A 25,721-nucleotide genomic window follows, 5' to 3' on the forward strand; every position below is an offset into this window, starting at 1 on the left:
CTGTTTTCATTTCAGCATCAGTGTCTCCTGCCAGGCCTCGGCATTTTGTGGGTCCTCTCTCACTCCCGGATGGGGCAGCAATGTAGGTCCAAGTCAGTTCTGTTTTCCTTGTGTATCCCTGACTCCTTTTCCCTTGCACCATGGTGGGAGTTGAAAAGCAGAGGGGATGGACTTCCAGAGCATCCTTCCCATGGCAGGACCGCTACTCCAAGGACAGGGAACAGCTGGCTCTGCTCCCAGCACTTGTCCCTGACTGTTCCTCTGCAGAAAACCTCTGAGGACATGGGGGCAACCCAAGGGGCTTTCTGGACTCTCTGTACAGCCTACGGACAGACACAATCCTGGCATGGAATGAAGTGACAGTTTTACTGGGAATGAGCCAGAGGCACAGAATAACAAACCTCTAAGGACAGCACGTTCCCAGGGGCAGCCACCCCAGGGGCAGCCATCCCAGGCTGAACTGGGAGGTTATTGATTTTTTTTAATTTTTCTTCCCTGCTTTAGGAACTTCAATTCTCTGTCTCCCCGCCAAGGAAATGAGCGGGTACTGCAACATGTGATGAGTAACATTCCTGTGAGCTTGGTTAGGCAGATGCCAAAGCCCAGTGAGCTGATGACTTTTACCTTCCTCTCTTCCAAATTTAAATCCTCTTCTCAGCCTTAGGCATGTTTGTAAATGTCTCATCCCAACCTGTTTCCTTCCTCTCAGCAAATTCACTTCCCTTGGTGATGAGTTCTGAATTCACCCCCAGCCCTGAAGAACTGGGATTTGATGGACTCCACTGTCCAAGAGCATTTCACTGTAGAATGAATGAATGCCCTCAGAAAAGCAGGGAACAGAATCTCCACAAACATCCACCTGAAGGGCACTGAAGACAGGTCCAATACATTGCATGTAACCAGTAGGTGCAGCTGGACTCGGAACACTCCCGGGGACATGGTGAAAGCTGTAGAAATCAGAGAGACCAAGTGATCTGCCAAGGTCACCGAGAAGCTCCCGGAAGATCTGGGAGCAGAAAGATAAAATCCAAGCTGTGGTTTTGGGCTCATCCAGCATGTCCTGTCCTCAGGGCTCATCTGGAGGGCTGTGGAAGTTGGCTTGTCCCAGCATGGAAAGGTTTATGGCTGGTACCTGCTCCTTCCCTGCTGGAGGGAGGTGTGCACAGCTGGGACAGGGGCTGTTCCCACTGTCGGCAGTGACACTGCGGTGACTCTGACAGCGCTTCCTCTACCGTTATAAAGTCAGGAAACTACTCCCTGGAAACATGCCATCCCTCTGACAGCTCTTCGGGGAGAGCCAATCTCTCTCCAGATCGACTGATAAGAGTTGGACAGGAAAAACAACCCGGTTCCAGCGTTTTCCAGCGTGCAGTACCACTTGTCCCCAGTGCTCGTCCTCAGTGCGTCCAAGGCCACCAGCCTGACACGCAGCTGCACCCATCCCATCCCCAGCCCACCCCACTGATCCCATCCCACTGATCCTGCCCCAGGGATCCCATCCCAGGGATCCCATCCCACTGATCCAGCCCCTGGGATCCCATCCCACTGACCCCATCCCACAGATCCCATCCCACCCATCCCCAGGAGGGGCACGCTCCAGCTCCCCACTTATAAACAAACCCAGAGACAAACCAGTCCGTCCTTCAGATTCTATTTCAAGTTCACAGTTTGGAGATACATTGTGATTGCTATTGATCCTCATCACCCGTCTGGAAAAAATCAGTGGTAAAATTCCTACGTTTACAGGCAAGGATTTCACAAGGAGGAAAATCAAGGCACTAACAGGAGTGGAGTATCAACATTTCAATGTTATCTCTAGCATTTCTTTCCTGGTATTAAAAACATGCTTTTAAATTCCAAACAAGCTCCTTATCCTGCTCTTGCTCCACACTAAAAATATAACAATGCAATTGCTGGCAGCAGGAAAAACAGGACCATGAAATCAAGTCCATTTGTGATCCCACAAAGGAGTGAAATAATCATGTATGAGACAGAGCTGTCCCCCAACTCCAAGTTGGTTCCCAGGTGGCTGCATCCTCCTGCTGAAAGCCCTGCCTGAGGTGCTCACCTTTGCAAGAAGAGTTTCCTACTCATGTCTTACTTATCTCAGGTACAAGTTCTCAGCACTGACTTTGGTCTCCTCCAAAAGGAAGCCCCTGCATCCCACAAGGGATCGTGGCAGTCATTCCTGAGACTGCTGGAGAAGTAAAGCAGCTGGATGACAACATGGGGCTTCTTCAGACCTTGATGATGGAAAAATGAAAGAGGCACGGACGTGCTTTGGAATGTGCAGCTGCCAGAGCTGTCTCTGGCCAGGCTCACTGAGAGCAGGGAGGAGCCCCAAGGCTGCTGAGGCACTGCAAGAACATCTCCAAGAGCAAGAATGGCACTTTGTGCTTCATGGAGCACTTTTTTTACGGAGCACAGCAAAACTCCAAATAGAGTCAAGGGCCGTTGTTGAGATCCTGGCTGATTTACAGACACAGATACAGCAGATTCCTCCTGGGCACTGTAGTCACAACTGGGAATAAAGCTCAAACCCCAGCAACTGGACCAATCTCCTTCATTACAGCCTCAGCCACCAAACACTGCATCCTATTGCAAAACCCTGGCTGAAAACTCCCCTCTCCCACACACCTGCCCACCAGCTCTGAAAAAAACAGAGAGAGATTGTGATAATATTGGTGGGTGAGATTTCTAAAGCTGAGCAGTGTGAACACCCCCAACAGCACTGCTACATTCCACTTAATTCTTCTAGCCCATGGTTAAGGTCCCTCCCAGCTCCTTGGATTTATAAACATTTGCTCCACAAAGGGCCAAAATCCCTTACTGAAAAGTCTCTCACTACTTCACAGGCATTTGAGGTTGCCTTATCAAATGCTGGTGAGACAGGCTGAGCTGGTGCAGTGCTCTCAGAAATGAAGGCAGTTCATTGATGCAGGCACAGGACCTTCAGCATTTCAGAGCTGTGTTCTGGGGCAGAAGAAGGTATTCTGTATTCTATCCTCTTTCCCCAGTTGGTGTTACAAGCCCCCTTCAAGGAACTCTCTTAGTGGACAAGTCAAGAGTAGAACAGATCAGTGTAACACCATCTGTCCTCCTCCATCTAATTTTAAGTCACAAACTAAGGCTCCTATGATTCCCACTCCTTTTGGGTTCTAGCTACACGACACCTGTAAAAAATACAGGAATGTAAATGGGAAGTGCTTATTGCTGCAGCTTAGTTAAACCCCAGATCTGCTCAGTGAGGGTCCTACCTTGGCCTGAAGAGCTGGTGCACTGGAACTCCAGTGGACTTGTGGGAAAAGGCAGCTGCTAAATGCAGCAAAGAAGAAAGATTTTAAAAGTATGAGAAGTTCACAGAGGTGACAGAGTTCCTATCCTCCAGCCACATCAAAAAGTAAAAAAAAATTATAAACTAAATATAATTCAAGTAGACTGTGCCAGGAAGCAGAGGAATGGCCTTCACTGGAGCTCCCAACCCATTGCAACACTCACCCCAGACACAGCAAGGATGCCAGAAATGCACTGCTGTACGAGCCTCACACAGCAGTCCTGCCCCTGTGTGAGTCCTGCTGCTCTCTGGAGGATCAGTACACCTGGACTCTGGTAAATTCAGCTGAAACAGGGACCACTGGGGCTGCTGGATACCCTGGTGCTTGCTGAACACCAGCCAGAAGGTCTGTGGCTGTAGGTGGCTGTGGCTGAGCTGGACACATGTGCTGTGAGACACAGAATTTGCCCAGCTGGCAGCACTGTCCCAGCGAGGCTCCGGCACGGGCCTGCCCAGGACACTCTCCAAAGGCACCTGTGGCTTGGCAGAGGGAAGAACTGAGGCTGTGTCCTGCTGCACGGCCCTGCTGAGGTCCCTGGTGTCCCAGAGCGTGGCTGTGATGAAAACCTTGGCTCTGAGCACTGGGGTGAGCAGGAAGAGCCAGAGGCGAAGGGCAGTGGTAGCTCTGCGTGGGGTAAGTGCCAGGCACAGGCTTAATCCTGGGCAGGAAGAAAACAGAAGGTTACACTGTGCTCAGAACTGACATTGCCTAGTGCTGGAAGTCCCCTGGGGACAGATTTCCTCCTGACCAGAGCTCAGAGAGGTCACTGCAATCCATCAGAGGGATTCACTACAACAGAAGCTCTTATTATAAGCAGCACTTGAGTAAAAAAATGGGTTTAGTGGCCTCCCAGGACAGCTGTTCCCACTCCCAACCCACTCTGACTCCACACCCACTGAACAGAGCGTGGCTCTTGGCCCCAGACTCTTTGTGCAAGGCACACACAAAGCTAAACTGCAACGTGCATTGAGATCCCTGTGCACATCCTCCCTGCCCTGTGAGTGACACATCTGCCAAGTCATTAATCAGGAGAAGTTACAGCTGCCAACTGTTATTTATCAAGAAAACACAAAGGCCTTTGGTGCGAGTAAGAGCCCAGAGTATAGAGGGGAAAAAAAAAAAAAAAAGGAAGGAGGAGAGAGTTAGAAATAAAAGAGAGTTAGAAATAAAATTAATCATTCAGAAGTAAGGGCTAGGAAGTGTTTGCCAGCAGAAGGCATGACTCATCCTGCCAAAACCTATCAGGAGAGAGGCAATCTGCCTGGAAGCCTCAGCCTCTGGGACTTCAAGAGTGCTGCTCAGCCCACACACAACATGAAGATGAGAGCTGAGAATCCAGGCAATATTCATGAAGCTGTGAGTGCCAAGTTCCCAGCAAGAAGAAGAGACTGGCTCGTGCTGGGGTTTTCAGGCTTGGAGATTTCTTTTTTAATTATTTGAAGTGTGGGTTTGAGTTCGGATTTTTTTATTTGTGGACACAAACATGATGCCAAGGCCTGGACTTCAAAGAAATGTTTCCTGTCTTGCAGTGATTTAATGCCTGAATCTTAAGAAAATTTAAAATGAAAACAAATCCCAAACTGTTAAGAGCTCTTGCTTGGAAATAAGTATCAAAACAATAAAAATTAAACTCCAGAAACACTTACAGAAGTTGTATCTAAGACACAGACATGCAAATTCAGCTGCAGCAGTGGAAGCATCCTAGAAACACCTTCCCACGCCCTGCTTGATAGTCAAATGTTCATCTAAATACCTTTGTGTCACAACAGTCTGTGTCACCTCACCAAAGGAGGCAGGTTTAGACACTGAGGTGCTGTGCACAGCAGGATGGGACTGGTGCTGACACAGGCTCAGCACAGAGCCAGACTCCCTCTCCTCCCAAAAGCTCCCCACTTGCACAGGAGGGAGAGAGGGAAAACACAAATTCTGGTCTGTCTGGCCTCCCCTGCAAGCACTCACACGTTTTGTGTGTCCTGATGGACCTGGGGAACCCTCCTGCTCCAGGCAAAGGTTGCTTTTATGGTTTCCCATGGGTGAGGGTAGTGCAAACACCTGGGAATGCTTCCACTTCAAATAAAACTTCACAGTGAGCTGATGGCTTAAACAATACATAGAATTTAACCCTGAATAGAAAACTATTTTTCCTCTGTCAGACTGAAAGGACATCTTAGAGTAAGTAAATATTTGACCTACATTTCCAAGCTTTTTAAAGTACAAGTGAATTCTTGACGCTTGTGTTAAACTTAAAACCTTTCCTGCATGTCAGCTGTGGGGCCCTAAGTTTCTTTTCTGTAAAGCAACATTGCCTTGACACTGAAAACCTGCTGAAAGGTTGAAAGAGACCAAAAGGTCTGCACTGAACTTTGTAAGTGCCATCCTTAATTTATAGTGCTCTGGTCCTTAGGTAGGTTTGGACACACCTCACTTCACAGCATTCCTGGCAGGAGAGGTGGGGCAAATAAAGATAAGGATCATGCCCCAGGGAGCCACATCGCCAGGAATAACTGCCTAATGCTGGGGCAGAGTGACACAACTTAGCTTTCCTGTCAGAGCTGCAATATTCCCATGTGTACACATATTCCTGTGTGTACACGCTGCCCTTGCAGCCAAGGAGAGGTCTGTAACCTCCATTCAGCTTTCACTAAAGGCCTGGTTGAGTTAATGTGTGGTAATTCATTAGTCACCAGTGTAACATCAATGGGTGACTTTGCTCCCCATGACACCCACGATGTGGACAGGAGAGGCACAATACAGCTTTTAGAGACTATTGAAGGGCTCTACTCACACCTCAAAATTCCCCTACAAGATGTTTCATAGGAACTCCTGTACTTACATGCTGTTTTCAGAAGCTCTTCTCTCTGCTAAGGACCCAGGGATGTATTTCAGCCCTGGAATCCTCTTCAGCAGAGTGAAAGGGAACACGTGGTCCAGCTTAGTCCCCACTGACTCTGGAAAATCCAAGCAGAAACAGTAGCCAAGACCATCTGAAGCCAGGAGCTTGTTAAGGAGAGCTGAGGATAAAACACACTCATTTCTGACACAGCCACACAGCGTCCCTCTGTCCACAAACAGCATTCTCTGGAGAATTCTTCCACTCCTACCCAGCACCACCTTCAGAGACCACCGCCCTCCTCAGCTCCATGTTCTCTGCATGCACCGAGATGGGGCAGTGTGGGATGAAACACAAAGGCAGAATGGGATGGGATGAGCATGAGCAAAGCCAGTGAAGGTTTAGTGCAGAGTGAGAGTCCAGGAAAAGCCAGTGCACCTCAGCAATGAGAACCACAGCATTCCCTTCCCACCACGATCCTTCTCTGGCTCAGGGCTTCCCACTCAGAAAGGATACAGACTTTCCCAACCAGAAGCCCACAGAAGTTCCCCAAGAGGGAAGACTGAGGGACAAACCACGCTATGCAGAGCCCAAGCCACGGCACCAGCACCACAGGAACTCTGCACCCAAAAAGCAGAGTCGTCTTCATGCGTGAGCGGGTGGTAGAAACCCCCAGCGTGGCAAAAGCCACTGGCATGAAGCCTTTGGCATCTCCCACTTCCAGCAGCCTGGAGACAAGGGGCTCAAGGAAGAGGTACAGGAGGGCGGAGAGCACGGAGAAAGCGGCAGTGAGGATGCAGTGCTTCACTGTGCCCACGTTCTTCTCAAAGCTGCCAGCAAAGTACCAGATGATAACAGCACCACAAGCCAGGGAGATCAGGTCCTCGTAGATGAAGATGTAGGTGATCAACCTGTGAACTGAGCACAGCAGCACCTCAGACAGGTACAGACAGCACTGGGGTGGCTATAAAACAATTATATGCTTGAGCAGAGGGAGAGTGAGCCCACAGGATTAATTAATAGCTTTCATTTCCATCCTGGTGTGGAAGAGAAGGAACTTGAGGCCTTTAAAACCAGGCGTAAATAACCAGGGAGTGGAAACAAGTGCTATCTTGGGTGTCACAAACATATGGGCTGGCTCTCGCTGCTTCCTGGGAAGCTGCCTGGAAAAAAGCAACAGCAGCTGTAGTAAATTTCAATCTCATTAAAACAGAAGGCAAGAGACATAAAAATAACTGTTACAGTACTGACGGCTTTGGCAAAAAAGATAAACACTTCTTAAATTGCTGGAAGGCCGATTTTCACCACCAAAAATGTCTGGAGGTTATCACACCTCAGAAGTGTTTCTAGGCCCTCTGTTTAGGTGTTCTCCTAGGCACACAGCAAGGATTGAGAGACTTCTCCACCTCCCTCCCATCAACTTCAGTTCCAGGGCCAGAAAAACACCACTGAGAAACAAAACAATGCGGTGCAACCCCTGGAGACGTGAGGAGATGGTGGAATCCACCCCATCAGCTCAGAGCCCCGGACTGATAAAGGAAATCCCTGCACGGGGGTAAGCTGGAACACGGGAATTAAAAGCGTGATAAAAATTATTCTGGGAATACCACAGGGACTGAGAAACACAAATCCCTCAAGATCCTGGCAGTGTTATCCACTGGGCTTACTGTCAAAGGGTGCGGGGGGCAGCCTGATGTCGAGGGACTGAAATGGGTGCCCAGCAGGCTCGGTTCGGCTCAGGGGAAGCGCATGGAAAGCAGGAAGAAAAGGGGAACGGAGAGCAGGAGCGGCGGACTGGGAGACAGGCTTGAGGAAATGCACCGAAATGAGGGCTGGGGGGGTACCACGGGGTCCAAGGCAGGACAAGGAGAAGGCCGGAGAGAAAGGACACAAAGGCTCCGCTGGGATTTGGGGAAGGCGCGGGATGGTGTGGGCAGAGGGACCAAGGAGGCAGCGGCTGCGCTCGCCGGCGGCCCCGCTCACCTTCCCCGTGGTGCAGAGCTGCGGGACGCAGCGCGGCGGCGGAGGGGGCGGCGGGGACACCCCGCAGTAGCCCGGGCGCGGAGGCACCGACCGACAGCAGCACCGTGAGGGCGGCGGCGGCCGGCGGAGCTGAGGGCGCCGCCATTGCTGCCCCGCGCGCCCGGTGCTTCCGGCCGCCGCCGGAAGGCCTGGCCGTTACCACGGCAACAGGAGGCGCTGTGGGGTCGTTACCATGGAGACAAGGGGTTTTCTCTCATTCCCCTCTTTTTCGAATTTTTATTTAATTATTGTTATCTTTTCGCTGTTCAGATGGGGGAAATATCGCAGCGAGAAGTGTGAGGTCTCGCTGGGAGCCCGCCCAGGGCTGGGTTATAGCCTGGTGTTCTCACATGAGGCCGCCCCAGGGTGTGGGAGGCCCATCTAGAGCCACCACTCCCCCCAGCCGCGGCGTCTGGCTGCTGGGAATCAGCAAATCAATCAGGCTGAAAAAGATCTCTGGGGTCATCGAGTCCAGCCCGTGACCGATGAACACCACCATGTCAACTAGACCAGAGCACTGTGTGCCACGTTCAGTGTTTCCATAAACACCTCCAGAGACAGGGACTCCACCACCGCCCTGGGCAGACCCTTCCAATATCTAATCACCTTTTCTATGAAGGAACTCCTCCTCATGTTCAGCCTGAACCTGCCATGATGCAGCTTAAGACTATGTCCTCTCACCTGTCCCTCGCAGCAGAGCCCAACCCCTACCCGGCTACAACCTCCTGTAAGATAATTGTAGAGTACATTAAGGTCCCCTCTGAGCCTCCTCCTCTCCAGGCTGAGCCCTCTCAGCTCCATCAGCCACTCCAGACCTTTCCCTAGCTCTGTTCCCATCTCTGGACACGTTCCAGCCCCTCCATGTCCTTCCTGAATTGAGGGTCCCAGAGAAGGCTGAATGTTTCCCTTCTGGTGTGATGGGTGGAGGTGGAAAGGAGCATCCACACCACAGCTGCTCCTGCCGTGTTTCTATCAAAACCTGTGTGAGGTTTGTATTACATGCACTGTCTGCCTTCAATTCCCCATAATATTGGCTTAATCATCTGGCCAGTTCTAGTCAGGAGAGTCTCCTTAAGGAGAAGAATTGGAAGATCAAAAATGAAGATACCAAACTTCTTGCAGATCTTGTGGACATAAGGAGTTGATGAACTAGGTAGAACTTAATCTGGTTCCTTCAGGGTAAAGCTTCCCTGTGATCATTACCATTGGCTAGCTTTATACACACAGGACTAATCACAATTGCACCTGTTCTTGAGCTTGTAGTTGGGGGTGTAGCTGTGGATATTGTAGTAGGAAAAGAGTATATTTGCACAAAAGGAGAAAATTGTACATCACACCTGGATGTGTTCCTGTGTTACCTGCTCTAGGTGGCCCTGCCTTGGCAGGGGGCTTGGACTGGACGATCTGCAGAGGTCATTTCTATACCCCAAGTGATCCTGTGAATTCTGCTGTGTGCCCACACAGCCTGGCTGCTGGCTCATAGAATCCCAGAAGGGTTTGTATTGGAAAGAGAGGATTTGGATGAGACCCTGTGAGGTCTCATTTACACAGGAAGGATCAGAAGAAACCCACCTTTCCACACCACCTCTGATTTTGCAACCTGGATAAGGATTTGAAGCAGCTGGGATCATTTCCAGCCAAGGGGAAAGAGCAGAGGGTTGAAGGGCTGATGTGTCTTCCACATCTCAGCTTCAAAGTTTTTGGTTGGGACCATAGCACAGCTCTATCAGCAGGCAGATCAGACACATAAGCCTGAAACTCTCTCTGAATTAATTCAATTTTCCACATATGAGAAGCCTTCAGTCCCTGAGGAATGCACAAACACCGAGAGGCTCTACTCAGAGCAAAAGACCCCCCACATTCCCTGGCTAGGGAGCATTGTTTGGGATCTGCCCTAATCCCAACATTGCATGGGCAGCTTTTCTGAGCTCCCAGGCTGTCACAGGAAGGCTCACAGAGCAGTAGAAGACATCGTGGCTGAGGAGATGAAGTTTCTCAAGGAGAAACCAAAAGGCAGAGAGCTCAACCTTTTTTTTTCTTTTTTTTCTCTTTAATTAATCATTCCAGTCACTACTTGTTTTGCAGAAACTTATTTTTGGCTGTGGCAGTGGGATTTGCCTCCTGCTGCTACACCCAGGGGGGAAAGAAACAGCCCAACTTCTCTGCAAATCTGCTCAAGCCATTCAGCTAAAATCAGAGAAAGCTCCTCAGTGCCTTTATTTTTAAAATTAATTAATTAATAATTAATTATTAAAAGAAATTAAAAATGGGGTAAAAACTCACTGTTCTCTGGCTGCATGTGCGGACTGTCCCTAGACAGGAAGGTGCAACTGTTAACTTCCAAACTCTCACAAGAAGGTAGTTTGATGTGAAACAAGCAATACAACTTCTGAAAAGAATCAGATTAAATAATCAGCTTTTGCTGTCTTCTCAGTTCATCACTACTCCTCTCTGAAGCAAACCCTCATGTTTCACAGAAGTGGCTCCCAAGACCATGACCCCTTCCCTTTCTTTGGAAAACCATTCTCCAAGTTGATATTTGGCTTTTTAGCATACTCAGAAACGCTGGCAAACCTTTCTTATTTTTTCTTTAGGACCCAGATTTTGGATGTTTTCTCTAACTCCATTTGGCATCTGCTACAAATGGTGATGCACAAGTGGGGTACTGAGGGAAACAGGGGGGCTGTTGGTGCGGAAAGCCGGGTGTGCAACCCCCTCATTTCCTTCTACGCACCCTGACCATGCCCTGCGCGTTTATTAATTAAATTAATTTAATCCTTTGACGCGATCCCCGCTGTGCTCGCACAGCCTCCCCTTGGTACAACCCCCCCCGCCCGCTGTACCTTGGCACGGCCCCGCTCACCTCCCGTACCCCCCCGCTTCCCCAGCGAGTGGTAGGCGCCGCGCGCGCTGATTGGCCGCCCGGCCCCGCAGTCCGCGCGAGCTGCGGGTGCTTCAGTGTGCGCGCGGCCGGCGCGGCGGGCGGGTTGGTCCCTGCGCTTCCTTCGCTCCCTCCGCCCCTCAGCGCCGCCGCCATGGCTTCGGGTAGGTGCCGCCAGCCCCGCCGGGCTCAGCGGGCAGCGGCGGCTCCGCTTCCCGCCGCCGAGCGCGGGCGCGGTGGGGCGCGGGAGGGCGGGCGGAGCGAGCGCCATGTGGCGCATGTGGGCAAGGCCGCGGCCATGTTGCGGGGGACGCGCCCGCTTTTTCCCCTCACGCCCCCCCCACCCCCTGCGTTCGGTGCGGGGGAGGGGAGCCACGCCCCCGCCGGTGGCCCCATGGGCACGCCCCCTTCGGTGGAGGCCACGCCCCCTCCCCGGGGAGCCCCCTGCGCGAGCCGCTCGGGTCACGCCCCTTTAGGCGCGGGGGCGTGGCCTGGCTTCGAGTCACAGTTTGGGGGGGCCGTGGGGGCAGGGTCCCTTTGGGGTCTTGTGCTCGGATGATGCGTGGGGTCCGGTCCCCCCTTTTGGGATCTAGTTCCCCCACGGCATGTGTGAGCCCCCAGCTTTGGGCTGTGCCACAACCCGTCCCCGTGAGGTGTGGACCCCATTTTGGTTGATACTTCCCAGTGTAGGCCCTCCCGCCTTGGGTCGTGTACGCCCCCGTGTGTGGGTCGTGGGCCCCATTTTGGTTCCTTTTGGGTTGTGTACTTTTCTCCCCGGTGTGAGATGGAAGCTCCTTTCTTTTGGGTCACAGCCCTTCCCCCTGTGTGGACCCCGACTTTTGAGTTGTGGTTCCCCCCCGCACACCCCTTCCCGGTGTGAGATGTGGATCACCTTTGGGTCGTGCCCCTCTCCATAACATGGTTTGTGTGCTCCCCCTTTGGATCAGCACCCCGCATGGAATGCAGGCGCCCCCTCCTTTGGGTCCTGCCCGTCTTTAGCATGGGAAATGCCCTCCCCACCCGCAGCAGGGGAGCCACCTTTGTGTCCCGGTCTGTGCTGCCTCTGCTCTGCACTCTGTGTGCTTTTCACACAGGGTGAAGTCAGGGGGGCTTCACACCCTCTGCTGTGGGCTTAAAAACACCCTGGCTGGAATTGTTTCCCAGAATCCGCTCTCCCGGGTGACCCGACACAGCCCAGCTTCTCCTGGGGCCTCTCCCAGCACAATGTTCTGTTTCTTCATCCCCTCTGAGGTGTGGATGGTTGGGTCTCCGGCAGTGCTGCCCCTGTGGGGCCTTGGATAGGTGTGGGTTCTCACGTATCCCCAAGTGGGAGGAGGAATTCCAAGGCTGGCCGTGCTTTGTGGAGCGAGCCATGTTTTGTTGTGGTCGAGCCATTTTGGCGTTGTCTCGTGCTGCGTGTGTGAGTGATAGACAATACAAACAAAGCAAGGGGTGCTAAAGGAATCCTTTCGTTCAAGGAGCAGTTATGAACCAGGAAAAGCAAATGTGTCCAAAGGTACTAAAATGAGCCCAAATCAGGAATTTTTGTAATAAATGAGTAAAGCTTGGTAGTAAACTAAATCCGCTTTCCCCCCATATATCAGGTGCTTCCAGTCAAGCACCTGAGTGCCTCCTCTGTTTTTAGCAATGTTCAAACACGAGGTTCTTTTTCTCTGGAGGATACTGAGAGGCAATGCTGCTTCTCTATGTGAATTACTTCATAAGAGAACCTCAGCTTTCAAATGTACACAGCAGATTGTTCTATCTTGAGAGGAATAAACCCCCTGAGTAGTGCAAGGTGATCAGGCTGCTATGTCCCACTTCATCAACAGGAAATCTTTCCATGAACTTTTTAAACATTAAGGGAAAAAAAAAAAAAAAAGGTCAGTGTAGGAATTTCCAGAATAAACTGTTATTTCCAAAAATCCTTACAGACTCTTGTCCCCACTGAGCCCACAAAGATAAATCGATCAGAAGTCTGTAAGAGGTCCAGAGGATGTAGAAAAATGTACACATAAAGGAAATTCCTCTGATTGCATGTTTTCATATTTTACATGCTCCTTATCTGGTTTCTTTCAAGTTTTTTCCAAAATGTTGTGGTTTGGTGGAAGTTTGTTAAGGAGAAGCTAATGAGATTAAATACAGTTCTTACATATAAAGCTAGTTACATCCTTATTCAAGAATTTTCTGATACAACCATTAATATGCTTTAATTTGCAGTATTAATGGCACATAAATGTTAGAGTTAAACCACAACCATGTTTCACAATGTGGTTACCTATTTAATAGTAATTTTTGTGATAATTTAAATGGAAACTGTGTAAAAATTTCACTTTACCCCTTAAAAACAAACTTGAATTGCACCTCTACCTTGGGTTTTTAATTGCTTTTCAGTATGAGAAAGCAATGAAATATTTGTGTAGCAGTGCAAAAGGAGGAGAAATCCACATCTAAGTGAAACTGCTTTATAGCAGTGCAATATACGTGTGCAACTTGACCTCCTTTCATCTCATGCTAGCGTTTGGTAAATGTTTCTGTTACAGAATATGAAATTTGATACTTTGTGTTGCTTTGAGGAGATACTTTAGCATTAAAAACGCTGCTTTGTGTCTGAATATCTCGGGTCATACTCCCCCCATCTCACATCCATCACCTCAGGTGATGCCCTCATCAAAGCTCTGGTTAAGTGTCTGTGCAGCCACTGGCAGGATTGGATTTATAACCTGCTGAGGGAGGTATAATGAGCAGATTCAGCAATCTGATGAGTGTTTTGATTGGAAAATGGTTGCAGTCGTTTATGACATTTACCCTGCCTTGTAATTAATTCTCAGTGTCAGCGTTTTAGGCACTTCTGCAGATAGAGGCTGGAGAGAGAATGTGGGGGAAAGGGTGAAATTTGGGATGCAAAGTTCCTGATAGATTTTATTAGACCATGACACAAGATGATTTACACAAATTCTTGAAGTGATTGGAAGAGAAAGATTACAGGACTTAGCCAGAATGTTTGTGTGTTGACAAGAAGGTGGCAATTTCAAGCAGATTGAGGCTCCTGCCTAGGAAGTGAGATGGATGGAACCTGAGCAGTGCAGAGGCTGGAAGGGCACGGAGCAGAGTGGGATGTGAGGAACCTCTGCAGAGCTGGGATTGGGATGGATGTGAGGCTGATGAAGCAGTGTGTGTGTGTTCTGTGTGCTGCATCTGTCACGTGCTGGTGAGCTCTCAGCTGGGTTTTTCCTCTTGCAGTGTGAGCAAAGGGAAGTGTGGTGGCTCCTCCATCCCTGATTTTTCATCTCCCATCCTGCTTGTGTTTGTGCCTTACAGCTCAGCAGAGCTTTCTTAGAGCATCCCAGAAAGGGGTTCAGCTGCACTGACCTACTTAGCTTTGCTTGATTAATTAAGCTGCTGCATTCTGCTCATTGATGATGGCACTGTACTCGATAGCCATTAGAGGGGTTGTACAGTTCTGGGTGTTGGAAAAGACTCCTTGAAAACAGAATTTGGATCATTCAAAAGGGACATTTCCAAGTGTGTTCCACACCCTGTGCTGTTGTCATTCCTGTCTTAACATTTTATCTTCTGTTGATAAAGAGAAAGCTTCATTCTGCAGGGATAGTAGTTGTAATATCCAGTGTACTTGAACCTTTCTCCCTCTCCCTAGATTTTCTCCTCTAAAATGTTTATTGGAGGGTCTCAATATGACTTCTTTCTTTCTAGATTCCGGAAGTTACAGTCAGTCTGGGGGCCAGCAGAGGTATGTGAGGATTTTTGTTTTGCTGTTAGCAATTACATCTGCAAACTTAAAGACCATTTAGTATTCCCAGCATGATGAGTGATTGTTCAGGATAGAGTATGGATAGGTTTTTGGAATTAAGGATGCAGAAAGCTTGCACCTGAGCCTTTCTCAAGATGTCTTATAAAACAAGAGAAATCGGTCTGTATTCCTGAATAGAAGACAATAATCATGTAATGTAAATGGATGTAAATTGGAATGACATCTTGTAATAGTAAGAACTTTTGAAATTACATGAATATAGAGAAATGCTTTTCATATGACTGCCTTAAGATTTTAGCCAAAGGTTATGATATTTGTTATATGGCCCAAGGCTGCAGGGCATGTTTTAATCAGTGAGAGTTTTTATGGAAGTATAAAAATCATGGCTAATGCTGCTTGTGCTAATGAAGATCATGAGGTTTTGTGTACGTAGTACCACACCTGTTTTGGAATGGAGAGAAACTTAGAGACACCAAAAATACCTTTCCTTTCCAGCCTGTGGGGAGGGCACTCTTAAGTGTTTCCTAAATGCATTTTTCTCTTCCAGCTACTCATCCTATGGCAATCAGAGCAGTCAGAATTATGGACAAGGACAGGTATGTTGAAAAAAACATTGTGTCTTTCAAAGCAGATGTTCCTTGAGTAAAAATAATTGTTCCTGGGCCAGGAAGAATTCCAGTCTCAGCTGTTCTTGATGTTTGCAGTTGTGTCTAGCCAAGGAAAACTGTAATTTACTGCTGTGGAAGTTACACTTATTTGAGTACATTCTTGAAATTACAGGGATATTCTGGTTATGGGCAGAGTGGAGACAATTCCTCCTATGGACAGAACTATGGAAGCTATCATGGGAACTATGGACAAAATCAATCAGGTTTGGCTAGCTTGTTACATTCATTGGCAGGATTTAAAAGGTGAATATTGACTAAAAATTTTCTTCCTGGATTTCCAGGTTATGGGCAAGATTCCCAGGGATATGATGATGAATCCAATTATGAAAATCAGAATCAGAGCTCATACAACCAGCAGTCCTATGGCAGCCAGGGGCAGCAGAAAGGGTCATCCAGAGGGTAAGGAAACCAAGTTTACCAGTGTCTATTTCAAGTATTGTCTAGTAGTTGTACATTCTTAACTAGAGCTATAACATATTTCTTGCTAATATTGCTGAGAAAAAGACAAATATTTGAGGATCCACATCCCCAAAACATTTTTAATGTCTGGAAGGACAGGAGGTACAGGAAGAATATTTCTTTATGTGGGAAGGATGGGTGTAGTTGTTTTGAAATCAAGCTGTATGGGTACATACACTTTAGAAAGTTTTTGGATTGTGGCTTCAATGAAGAATAGACTTGGCAGAGTGTTTTGATTAGGAGAAAGACCTATCAAATCCCTCTCCAATCACATTCTTTTGTATAAACTTACAGTGCTCTTTTATTAACTTCAAATAAGCTCTTAGCAAGGGAACTCGTAGCTGCTCTCAGATTGCAGGCTGCTTATCTGGCACAGAATGCCTTTTCATGAGAGAGAAAGGATTCAAAAATGTCATTTTTTGGTTTTCCAACTAAGTAGAACTCTCAGAACATCGTGGGTTTATATCTTCATCAGGAAATTAAATGTGCACTTGCATGCTGTACTTTATTCTATTGCAAATGTATTTTACTTGTGATGTTGTGTTAGATTCAGTTTCAGGAGGATTAATGATACCACTTTGAAAATATATTGGAAAATACAACCTAACTTCCCAGAATGACTTAAAAGGCCACTTAATGCTAGAATACCTTCACTGTCTGCTTTCCAGGCTTTGTGCCTCCACCCCGAGGTTACTGCTTGTGTTAGAGCTTTACTGAGGATCATGTGATTCCTTTTAAATACTCTGTTGAGTACTAACCCTCATTCTTGTGTCCAAGGTCCAAATGGTTTTGTACTTTTTGCAAGGTGATAAAAAAAATCTGGACTTGAGCAAACCTCTACTTGATCTCTGCTTTTTTAGTTCTTATTTTAAAACATTTTAATATTTAAAAAAAATCTTAATCTGCCAGCAATAGGTGCTTTTACTCAGATGTCATTTTTGCATCCATAAGAAATGCAGGTACAGAGTTTTGTTTTGCTTTGTTTTCTGAGTATTTATTAGAGCTGTACAAAGGTAATAATGTAGTTTTTAACTCTGTAGATGTCCAGTAGAATAGAAATACAGCACACAGGTTCTTCAATAAGTTGTTTGTGATCTAGAAAATGAAGATAAGATCTTGAAGGGAAGCTTCTCAATGTAGGGTTGTAACAAATAAGGAGAAACTGAGAAATAAAATGGAAGCAGCCTTGAAGAGTGTGGCCACAAAACTGTAGTTGTCACATCCTAGGGGAGGGAGCAAATAGTGGGTGCTTGCAGCAATGCTTCCTTTGTTGGTAAAGGTGTAAAGGCAAAGGCAGAGCTGACTTTCTTGAAGTGAAGATAATAACGAAAATCTTCACAAGCTGTTTACCCCTGGGATTAGCAAGGTTAAAGCTGAGATCTAGGCTAGAAGTGGGAGAGAGCAGATTAAATGGTATTTACACAGAAGGGATATTTTGGGGTTGGTTAGACCAAACACACTGGATCTGAAAGTGCCTTTAAAAGCTGGTGGAAACTTCCTGAAGGCTCTTGCATTTTTTCTCTTTTTCTGAGATACTTTCACTAGCAAGTAAGATTGCCAAAGACTGGAGAGTGGCAGATCTAGTGCCTCATCTTTCAAAAAAGAGTGGAAGCAGGGAGGGGGAAGAGAAGAAAGGGTGGCAGAGGCCAGAGATTCTTTTCAGTTACTGAAAAAATAAGACAGCTAAGGCACAACTAAGTACCTGGGGAAAACAAAGGAATGAGTAACAGCCAGTGTTCCCTGGATGCAATTTATTCCTCATAAATCTATATTATGCCTTGCCATGAAAGGCTGAGAGAACTATTCTCTCATATATCTAGATTTTCAAAATACTTCAGTTTCTGCTTCAGATGCTGAAGTAGCTTAGGAAAATGTGTAGGTGAGATTCCCTTGTGATTGCTCTAAAGTTATTAATCTTAATCTTAGAAAAGATTTATGACTCCCTCTTGGAATGTAGAGCTGCATTGTGTTGGAGTATCCTGGATGTGATGATGCTCGGTGTTTCTGATGAGGGTTGCTGGGATAGTGTAGATGGCACTGAGGTGAGAAGAACCACAGATTCAGAGGCCACCAGAACACTTAAAAAAATTCTTGATAATTGTAGAATGCCCAGAAGAAGAGAGGTTGCAATTCAGTGAAAGCAAAATGTTGGGATTTTTTTAGGCAGCAAGTCTCAGCTGCTCTACGTGAGTGGTAGAGCAGCTACCACTGTGTAGCGTTTGGTGTTCAGCAGGTCACAGGCTCTCCATCAGCCATTGATGGTGCTGTGGAGAGGAGGGAAAGCAAGTCTTGGACTGGGACATATGAGAGGGGTGATGCTCCTAAGTTATGTAATGTACTGCCATTAGGAAATTTTAGCAATGTCATGAATTTTCAGCCGTTATTTTGCTCTCTGTTCTGTGAACATTTAGCTATTAATTCAAATTCTGTTTGTTTTAAGTGGAAGAGGCTCTTATGAACAAAAGTCAAACTATGGTCAGCACCAAAGCTCTTATGACCAGCAGTCAAGCTATGGACAAAACCAAGACTCTTATGACCAGCAGTCAAGCTCCTATGACCAGCAGTCGGGCTATGGCCACCAGGGCTCATATGACCAGCAGTCGGGCTATGGCCACCAGAGCTCTTACGACCAAAAGTCAGGCTATAACCAGCACCAAAGCTCATATGGCCACTCCCAGCAATCCTACCAGTCTCAGAAGGGAAGCTATAGCCACAACAGCCAAGGTAAAATTCACGGCTTAGATTCAGTATTGGCTAATAACATTGAGCAGAAGCTCTGTGAAATGGTTGGATTTCCTTTTGCAAGCAGTTGATTAGATGAACAGTTCATTTTTTTTTCCCATGTTGATATTCTTGGGGGATGTTTTATTTGTTAAGGCTTTCAAAACATTTTAGTGAGATTAAAATCTCTTGGGCCCCAAAATGGTTGCATTTAGGGGTGTTAGAACAGCCTTGCAGAACTCTGTCCCTGAGTTCTGCAAATTCTAGATGGGATTTTTTTTCCCAAGCTATTTTGAACCCTCTTCCTGCACGAGGATGACATGTCTTGATCAGTCATGTAGAGCTTTTGCACTTCACATTCCAGCTTTTATGCTGTGTAGGTGAATTGTGAGATAGAATGAGAAGTTTAAGATGAAGCCTTTTTTTTGCATTAACTTCACACCAGCAGCACAACCCACTCTATTTATCCTTGTTCTGTCTTCAGTGATGTCTTTTGCAAGCTGGGAGGGCTGTATGGAAGTCCAATGGAAAATATATTTTAGACAAGATGTGTTTAATGTTTGGAAAATGGAGTGTAATTACAGAGTGATTTTTACATTCTGATACACTCAGTGACCCTGGAAGTCAAGGGAGATAATGGAGCCAAGTTTGGTTTGGCTTTTTTTTTCCTTTTTGGCACAGAGAATGTCAGAGAGATTTAGGAATTGATACATGTCAGATATAGATGGCAGAGTTAATGACGAGGAGGTGGGAATTCCAGGGTGGGAATTTTCACTGTGCTGCAGTTTGCACTACAGTTGACTCCTGTTTGGTTTGACTCATTCTCCCAGATGATCGCCGTGAAAAGAGCAGGTATGGAGAAGATAATAGAGGATATGGCGGGTCACAGGGAGGAGGTAGAGGGGGATATGACATGGATGGAAGAGGTCATATGTCTGGATATAGGTAAGTGATCTCATTCCAGTGCCTGCAGCTCCTTACCCTTGTTTCCTATTATTTAGCTGGTTTTAATTTTTGTTTATTATATGTCTATTCCTAAGGTGGTTCAGGTTTAGGTTTCCAAAACAGATTTCTAAGATTAAACCTTTCTGCATTGCTCAGAAATGGGTTTTGCCTAGGGGAACAGCTTTTAGATTCACATAGATTGAGACCAAGCATTTGATTGTTTTGACACACGTCTGCATTTTATTTGCATGAGTTGCAATACAAAAACTGCCCCAGCCCATCACTTGTTTTCAGTGACGAGAAAACCAACAGCCAGTGATTGAGAAAAAATTATAAAATTCATACCTAAGGTAGCTCACATTTTATCAGGGAAATATTTTGGCCTTGAATAATTTAGTAGTAACATTACTTGTTCTTTGTTGCTTTTCTTCAGTTTTAAACTTCTATTAAAATACATGTATTTTATTATTGATTTATTTGTCAGTCTAATCACATTTATTTTGGGTAGATCTGAAATACTAACAATGCTGCCACCCCTTTCCCCAATGCCTTAGGCCTGTACTGTCAAGAAGATTTATGCACATATTTAATTCTGTGCTTGCAGATGATTTCATGCAGAGGTCTGCAGTTGGCACCTTGGCTTTACAGCCTGCTGAATTAAACATATGACATATTATTTATTAATAACTCACACAACTACCTCCTCTTTGTGTCCCTCTGGGTGGTTGGAGGTGCAGAGGGCTCAGTGATGCAGGGCAAGAATGTTGAAGCTTCCAGAGAGCTTTGAGGTGTTGCTTGTCAGCACCACTTACCCTTCAAAAGGCTGCCCAGCTCTGGGTTATTCCTAAACTCCAGATGAAAAACTCTATAATTATACAGTGTTTTCTGTTGGAACAGCTCTGATTTAAATAAAAGAATCCACTACTTGGTTTTATTTTTAAATCATATTTAAAATCTGTCTACTTCTGAGATGCTCCTAAATTGTACTTAATGGCTTGTTTATAATGATGTAGGGGGATCTTACCTCTTCTAATTAGGTGTGGTAGCACAATTAGAAAATCATAAAAGTGTCATTTTTATGTTTGCTGGGGTTTTATATAATATAAACTTAATGCATATTTTTCTGTAATATTTTAATAATAAACACAAATTTATATGCTATAAATAAACATAAATATATATAACAATTCTATAGTATATAGTACCTCACATAAAACAAAAATAACAAGCAAAATAATTTCAAAGTAAATTTTAGTTTTAGTTTTAAATTTTAGTTAAATTTTTTTTAAATTAGATTTTCTTTGTGGATGAGGATTTTCCATATTCCTGTGATAAAAGCTCCTTTATTAAAGAACTTTAGAGCTGAGCCCTTTCCAATAAAAGCAATGAATGTGAGCTTCAAAAAACACACTGCTGATAGATTTTGTCACTTTGAAACAAACTTGTGTCTTTGCAAAATGAAATCAGATGTATTAATGTCTGTGAAAATAAAACCTCTTGCCAAGTTTTTCTAAAATAAGGAAACTTTGCTCACACATCCACATAGATTATGGAGCTTCATTGAACTGGGAAGCCAAAAGAAGGGAAAGAGGGGAAGTGAATGAAGAAGTGGAGGAAAATTCAGGGAAGTGGGAAGGCATTAGAAATTCTGTCTGCTTCTGTTAAGTGATATTTGCTTTAATGGTATTTTTTGTGGAAATTTTCTGCAGCTACAGTGTTACATATCTTTATTTAGTGTTTTTACATAATTGTGCAGAGGATTCTTCTTCTGACATATGTATTTTACCAGACATGCTTATTAGAAAAGTCTAAAAGGTTAAATTAAATAATAAACTCTATAATGAAGGGGAAAATAACTTGTAATAAGGTAAGAAATCATCTTTAGTCCTGCAAAAATGTGGGGTTTAAGGGTAGGGGTTCTTTGGGGGGGAGTTATATTCTTCAGTTTCTCTTATTTATTTATTAATTTCTTGGGGAAAAATACATGAAGGAATATCAGGTTAATCTTCAGTAGCTACAATTTTCAGTTGTTCTGGTCCCCTTTTAATGCCAAACCATGAAAATTCCATAGCCATCAGGAGATCATCTAAAAATCTTGTCTGCATGGATACTTTAATGATGATGTAATCACAGAACTCCAAAATGCTTTTGGGTTGGAAGTGACCTCAAAAATCATCTTGTTCTACCCTCTGCCATGGGCAGGGACACTTTCCACTATCCCAGGGTGCTCAGAGCTCCATCCAGCCTGGTCTTGAACACTTTGGGGATGGAATAATAATGGAGGCTTTGACTTTTATAGTGCTTAGAAAATAACATGTTAAAATTGCTCCTTGACTTTACAAACAAATTCACATCAAATGTGAGACCACAATGAATTAGTCTCTTGTTCTTAGCTAATATTAATTCTTCGTTGACTGACATTTAGACACAGGGAGAACTCGATGCAGCCTTAGAGGTGTAGTTTTATTCTGATAACTGGAAGGACTTGGACATGTCCTGTACTGAATGCTTTTAGCACTTATTTTTCTTTTGTGCCTGTGCAAAGTCACCCAGCACTGAGAAGAAAATATCTTTTGAGAAATTCCTGTTCAGATTCCTTAGCTGATATAAGTCCAGTAGAGAATACACATTTTGTCATGTCTCAGAAGTTCACATTTTAGTTTTGCTACCTTAGGGTGTCAGAATTATCCTAGAGATTTTTTTTTTAATGGTCTTGAATTACATTTTTTGGGACTTTAGTAGAATTTCCCCACCCTATTGTTTTGAATGATCTCACCAATTTTCATTCTGGCTAAGAGGTAAAATATTTCCCTTCATAGTAGAAGAGTGTCATCTTTTTGTTAGAAAGCAGGAACAGCAGGTCTTGAGAACGCAGAGTTTAAGATATTCACCCAAGCTTTTTAAGAGTCCTGGTCTGAAAAACAAAGAATTAATGGTTACTGTGGGTGGGGGACTGGATTGTTTTGGTAAAGGCTGTAAGTGGGGAACACAGGAGCGAACAAAACACATGAGAGAAGCTTTGCTTTTGACTCTGCTCACATAAACTGTGCTGGGAGAACCACAGAGATGCAGTTTAGAAAGGATTTGTCATTGTGTTAGGATTTGTCATAGAAATCCTGACTTTGCTCAGCATAGATTATTTTTTCTCTCTTGTGCAGATTTATGGTGATCTACTATAAACAAAAGCTACCTATGCAGCTTAATGGTTGTGTCAGCTATTAGGAATGGGAGTTAGTGTGATATAAAGAAACTACAGTGTAGTGCAGATGTGTTTTACAAGTGTGGTTTGTGTTCAGAATTAATATTTTGATTTATAACAGATATAAGCTTTGCCTTATGGAGACTTTGGAAAAATGTGAACAGAGGCAATAAATATAAGCAAGGGAAAAAGCCCCATCTGTCAGTGACTGTTGGTGCACTAAATATTCCTTTCTTGTTTGTAAAATACACTCTTAGGTGTTAGGGACACACTTGGTGAGACAGAGACATGTTGGAGGCTGAAATTTGGTCCCTGAATTCTCAGTGCTGCTTCTGCCATTATCTGATATTTATAAAACTGCTTTTCTTGTATGCTGAGCTCCTCATATTACCTGTACTTTAATTTAAAGAGCTGTTCCCAGCTGGATTAAGCAATATCCAGATGAAATCCAGTTACAGTCTAGTAGGGGATGATAAATCTATGATTGAATATGGGAGAAAAGAACAGCTGAGGACTTCTCTTTCATAGCATCAAGTTCACACACCGAGTGGTGCATTGTCACATTCTGGCTGCCTGCAGTTCAGCCTCTTATTTATTATCTTAGTTGGTATCACTGCTGAATTTTAACTGCCTGCTCATGTTTCTAGCATAGGATATTAAGACTCTAAAATCCATCTGGTCACTCATCTCTGAGGTCTGTGTGCAGGCCTGGTAAAGCAGTGAGCTGTGAAATGCTGCAGTTGTATTCTCCACATGTTTTATTGCAATAATATGGGAACTAATGCAGTTGCTGAGGTTGGATTTTTGGGTCTCAGTGAGGGGTAAATCTGAGACTGTGGCATCAACTGCTTGTAATTACTGTGTTTGATTTGCTGCAGGATAGCTTCATGATCCCAGTCATCCATCAGTAGATTTTTCCAGATTCTTGTTGGTTGCGTGAGACTAAGCACAAGACAGCAGGCTGAGGCATATTTGGGCAAAAACATATTTCTGTAAACATTAATAAAAAACTAGTTAAAATTATTGATTGCACTCATTAGTACAGGATGCAGAACTGTTGTATCACAGAATTAAGGTATTGGACTGTGACATCCTTACATTTTGTATATTCAACTCCCACTTCTCAGGATTATGGTGCACACATTTTCACTCCAGCATCCTACAAAACCTTCACTTCCAGCAAAATCCTGGATGTGTAAATGTACTTTGTGTAAGTTTTTATATTGCTGGGGTTTTCTGACTGCCATACACTTCCACATCAGAAAATGTATTTGTTCTGGATATTGCTGTCCTGATGAGCTGGGACCATAATCTGGGGTTGGAAAATTTTCATAACATTTAGATGCTTGATATTATTCACTGTTGTTGTTTCTGAGTTAAAATCCCAGAAAAACAGGCATCTTATTAAAAATTGTTGTGTCATAATGAAGTTTTTTTTTTTAGCTGAAGTGAATTGGAGGTGGCAGAAAGGTATTTACAGTAAATTTTATCATCACCATTGTGTTTTTAATCATCAGTCCTTGAAAACAGACAGCCTTGAGTAAAGACCAGCACTGATGCTGCATGTAAAATCTTTAATGAGTGAATTAATGAATAAATGACACTGCACTTTAGCATTTGGATTTCTTCTGTGGAACAGCAATAAAATCTGCAGCAAAAATTTACTTTAAGAAAAGTCCCAGAAAAAGTAATACTATCTGTTGTGTAAATCTGTCCCAGACTGTCATTCACCCTCCAAAGAGTGTCTCTTAATCCAGGTTTGATAATAACCTGTTGAAACCTTATTTGGTCCTCACTTTGGGCAGATTTTCTCTCATAAATGTTAAGTATCAAGCAACTTCCATTCATGACTTTCCATTTGCTGTAACAGATGGACAGAGTGCCAAAGAAATGACTCCCTAATTTTACTTCATTGCCTTTTGATGGGTGCTTGTGTGCCCTTTTTGGACTGCTCTGTGTGAGCAGACAGATGGAATTAACACCTGCAGTGATTTCTAGTCACAAAGTGCTTTGGTGAAGAGGCACAACAGCTCCAGAGGCTGGAGATATTTCTCTGCAGCAGGGTTTGAGCTCACACTGCCTTTATCATGGTGGGAAAGCTCTTGGGATTAGGTGATCCTGCCTGATTTTGAGGTGGCAGCTGTGTCCCTCAGGATGAGGAGGACAAGCAGGCACTTGTACATGGAAGTATGAGATAGTCCTGACAGTTGGTTATTGACTTTCTAAAAAAATCCAGTGGTTTTATTTTTCCTGAAGGCTCTGAGTATTGATTATCTCTTGTTCTTAACATGGATGCAATCAAAAATGCTGTTGTGAAAAATCCTTCCAATACAAACCTTACCAGTGAAAAAAAAGAGTGAGGGTTTATTTTCATGCACATAATTGGAGGCATAACAACCTGTTTTAAATCCCCTTCTAACCTTTGAAAATTGATGTGTGTATTCTCTTAACTTGGTCTACATTTTGTGCCACAGGTTTCAGAATGAATGAAATAAAACTTCACGGCCTCTGCTTTTGAAGCTCACATACACACACACCTTCTCTGTAATGCCAAGTGCTGTAGTACAGTAGGTCCCCACAGACCCTTGCTCAGAGAATGGCTCATTCTGCTAATTTATCCCCTCTATTATGAATGCATAACAATAGAGATTAATTTTAGCTCTTTTGACTTCTAGGAAAATACTAAAGTACTAATTATTCCAAAGTAGCAGTTACATCTACAATTAAAGCCCACATTAATCTTCATGAAAATAATGTTTTTGCTTTAAACCCCAGTTTTGAATAGCTGTTATTTTGGCTGATGGGATGGGAGAAAGTATTGAGCCAACCACATGTGTATGGGTTAGTTTAAAATACTCCTTAGGGCTTCTCTTCTCCAGTGCAGCACCC

At 44.8% G+C, this 25,721-nt stretch overlaps 3 protein-coding genes across 7 annotated transcripts in view; 1 reads left to right on the forward strand and 2 right to left on the reverse strand.

Moving 5' to 3' along the window:
- Nucleotides 1-6,234, reverse strand: part of POR (cytochrome p450 oxidoreductase) — a 36,090-nt gene extending 29,856 nt beyond the window's left edge. Inside the window, exon 1 of one of the 3 annotated variants that reach the window (XM_086859868.1) lies at nucleotides 6,169-6,234. The gene's annotated coding sequence lies outside the window, so the exon portion shown is untranslated. Of the gene's footprint in view, nucleotides 3,586-6,168 lie in introns of those variants that run through there. The other 2 variants (XM_086859873.1, XM_086859872.1) reach the window with 2 other exon arrangements.
- RHBDD2 (rhomboid domain containing 2) lies at nucleotides 1,636-11,448 on the reverse strand. 3 transcript variants are annotated; one of them, XM_023939160.2, is made up of 5 exons: nucleotides 11,051-11,448; nucleotides 10,471-10,576; nucleotides 6,682-7,083; nucleotides 6,169-6,319; nucleotides 1,636-3,993 (listed from the first exon to the last, which is right to left on the reverse strand). In XM_023939160.2, the coding sequence occupies exons 1-5, from the start codon at nucleotides 11,222-11,224 to the stop codon at nucleotides 3,591-3,593; spliced, it is 1,236 nt and encodes a 411-aa protein (XP_023794928.2). In that variant the 5' UTR covers nucleotides 11,225-11,448; the 3' UTR covers nucleotides 1,636-3,590. The 3 variants fall into 3 exon arrangements, with proteins under 3 accessions (XP_023794928.2, XP_086716001.1, XP_086716002.1); XM_086859875.1 differs by lacking the exon at nucleotides 11,051-11,448 and adding an exon at nucleotides 10,762-11,038; XM_086859876.1 differs by lacking the exons at nucleotides 10,471-10,576; nucleotides 11,051-11,448 and adding an exon at nucleotides 8,149-8,914.
- Nucleotides 11,083-25,721, forward strand: part of TAF15 (TATA-box binding protein associated factor 15) — a 19,974-nt gene continuing 5,335 nt past the window's right edge. Inside the window, exons 1-7 of the mRNA XM_086859874.1 lie at nucleotides 11,083-11,232; nucleotides 14,783-14,819; nucleotides 15,388-15,436; nucleotides 15,621-15,711; nucleotides 15,790-15,907; nucleotides 18,408-18,691; nucleotides 19,519-19,633. Of these exons, the coding sequence (XP_086716000.1) occupies nucleotides 11,223-11,232; nucleotides 14,783-14,819; nucleotides 15,388-15,436; nucleotides 15,621-15,711; nucleotides 15,790-15,907; nucleotides 18,408-18,691; nucleotides 19,519-19,633 (704 nt within the window). The 5' untranslated portion in view covers nucleotides 11,083-11,222. The remainder of the gene's footprint in view (nucleotides 11,233-14,782; nucleotides 14,820-15,387; nucleotides 15,437-15,620; nucleotides 15,712-15,789; nucleotides 15,908-18,407; nucleotides 18,692-19,518; nucleotides 19,634-25,721) is intronic.

The sequence above is a fragment of the Cyanistes caeruleus genome, chromosome 21, assembly GCF_971803275.1.
Source record: "Cyanistes caeruleus chromosome 21, bCyaCae1.hap1.1, whole genome shotgun sequence".
NCBI lineage: Eukaryota > Metazoa > Chordata > Aves > Passeriformes > Paridae > Cyanistes > Cyanistes caeruleus.

What these genes read in the sequence shown, in the direction of transcription:
- RHBDD2 (XM_023939160.2), bottom strand. Translation starts at nt 11,224, where the DNA reads ATGGCGGCGGCGCTGAGGGGCGGAGGGAGCGAAGGAAGCGCAGGGACC. An exon ending in GCACATGCAGCCAGAGAACA is followed by an intron (nt 7,084 to 10,470) that starts GTGAGTTTTTAC and finishes TGCTGTGCTCAG; the next exon opens with TTCACAGGTTGATCACCTAC. An exon ending in AGAGCTTCTGAAAACAGCAT is followed by an intron (nt 3,994 to 6,168) that starts GTAAGTACAGGA and finishes CTTCCTGCCCAG; the next exon opens with GATTAAGCCTGTGCCTGGCA.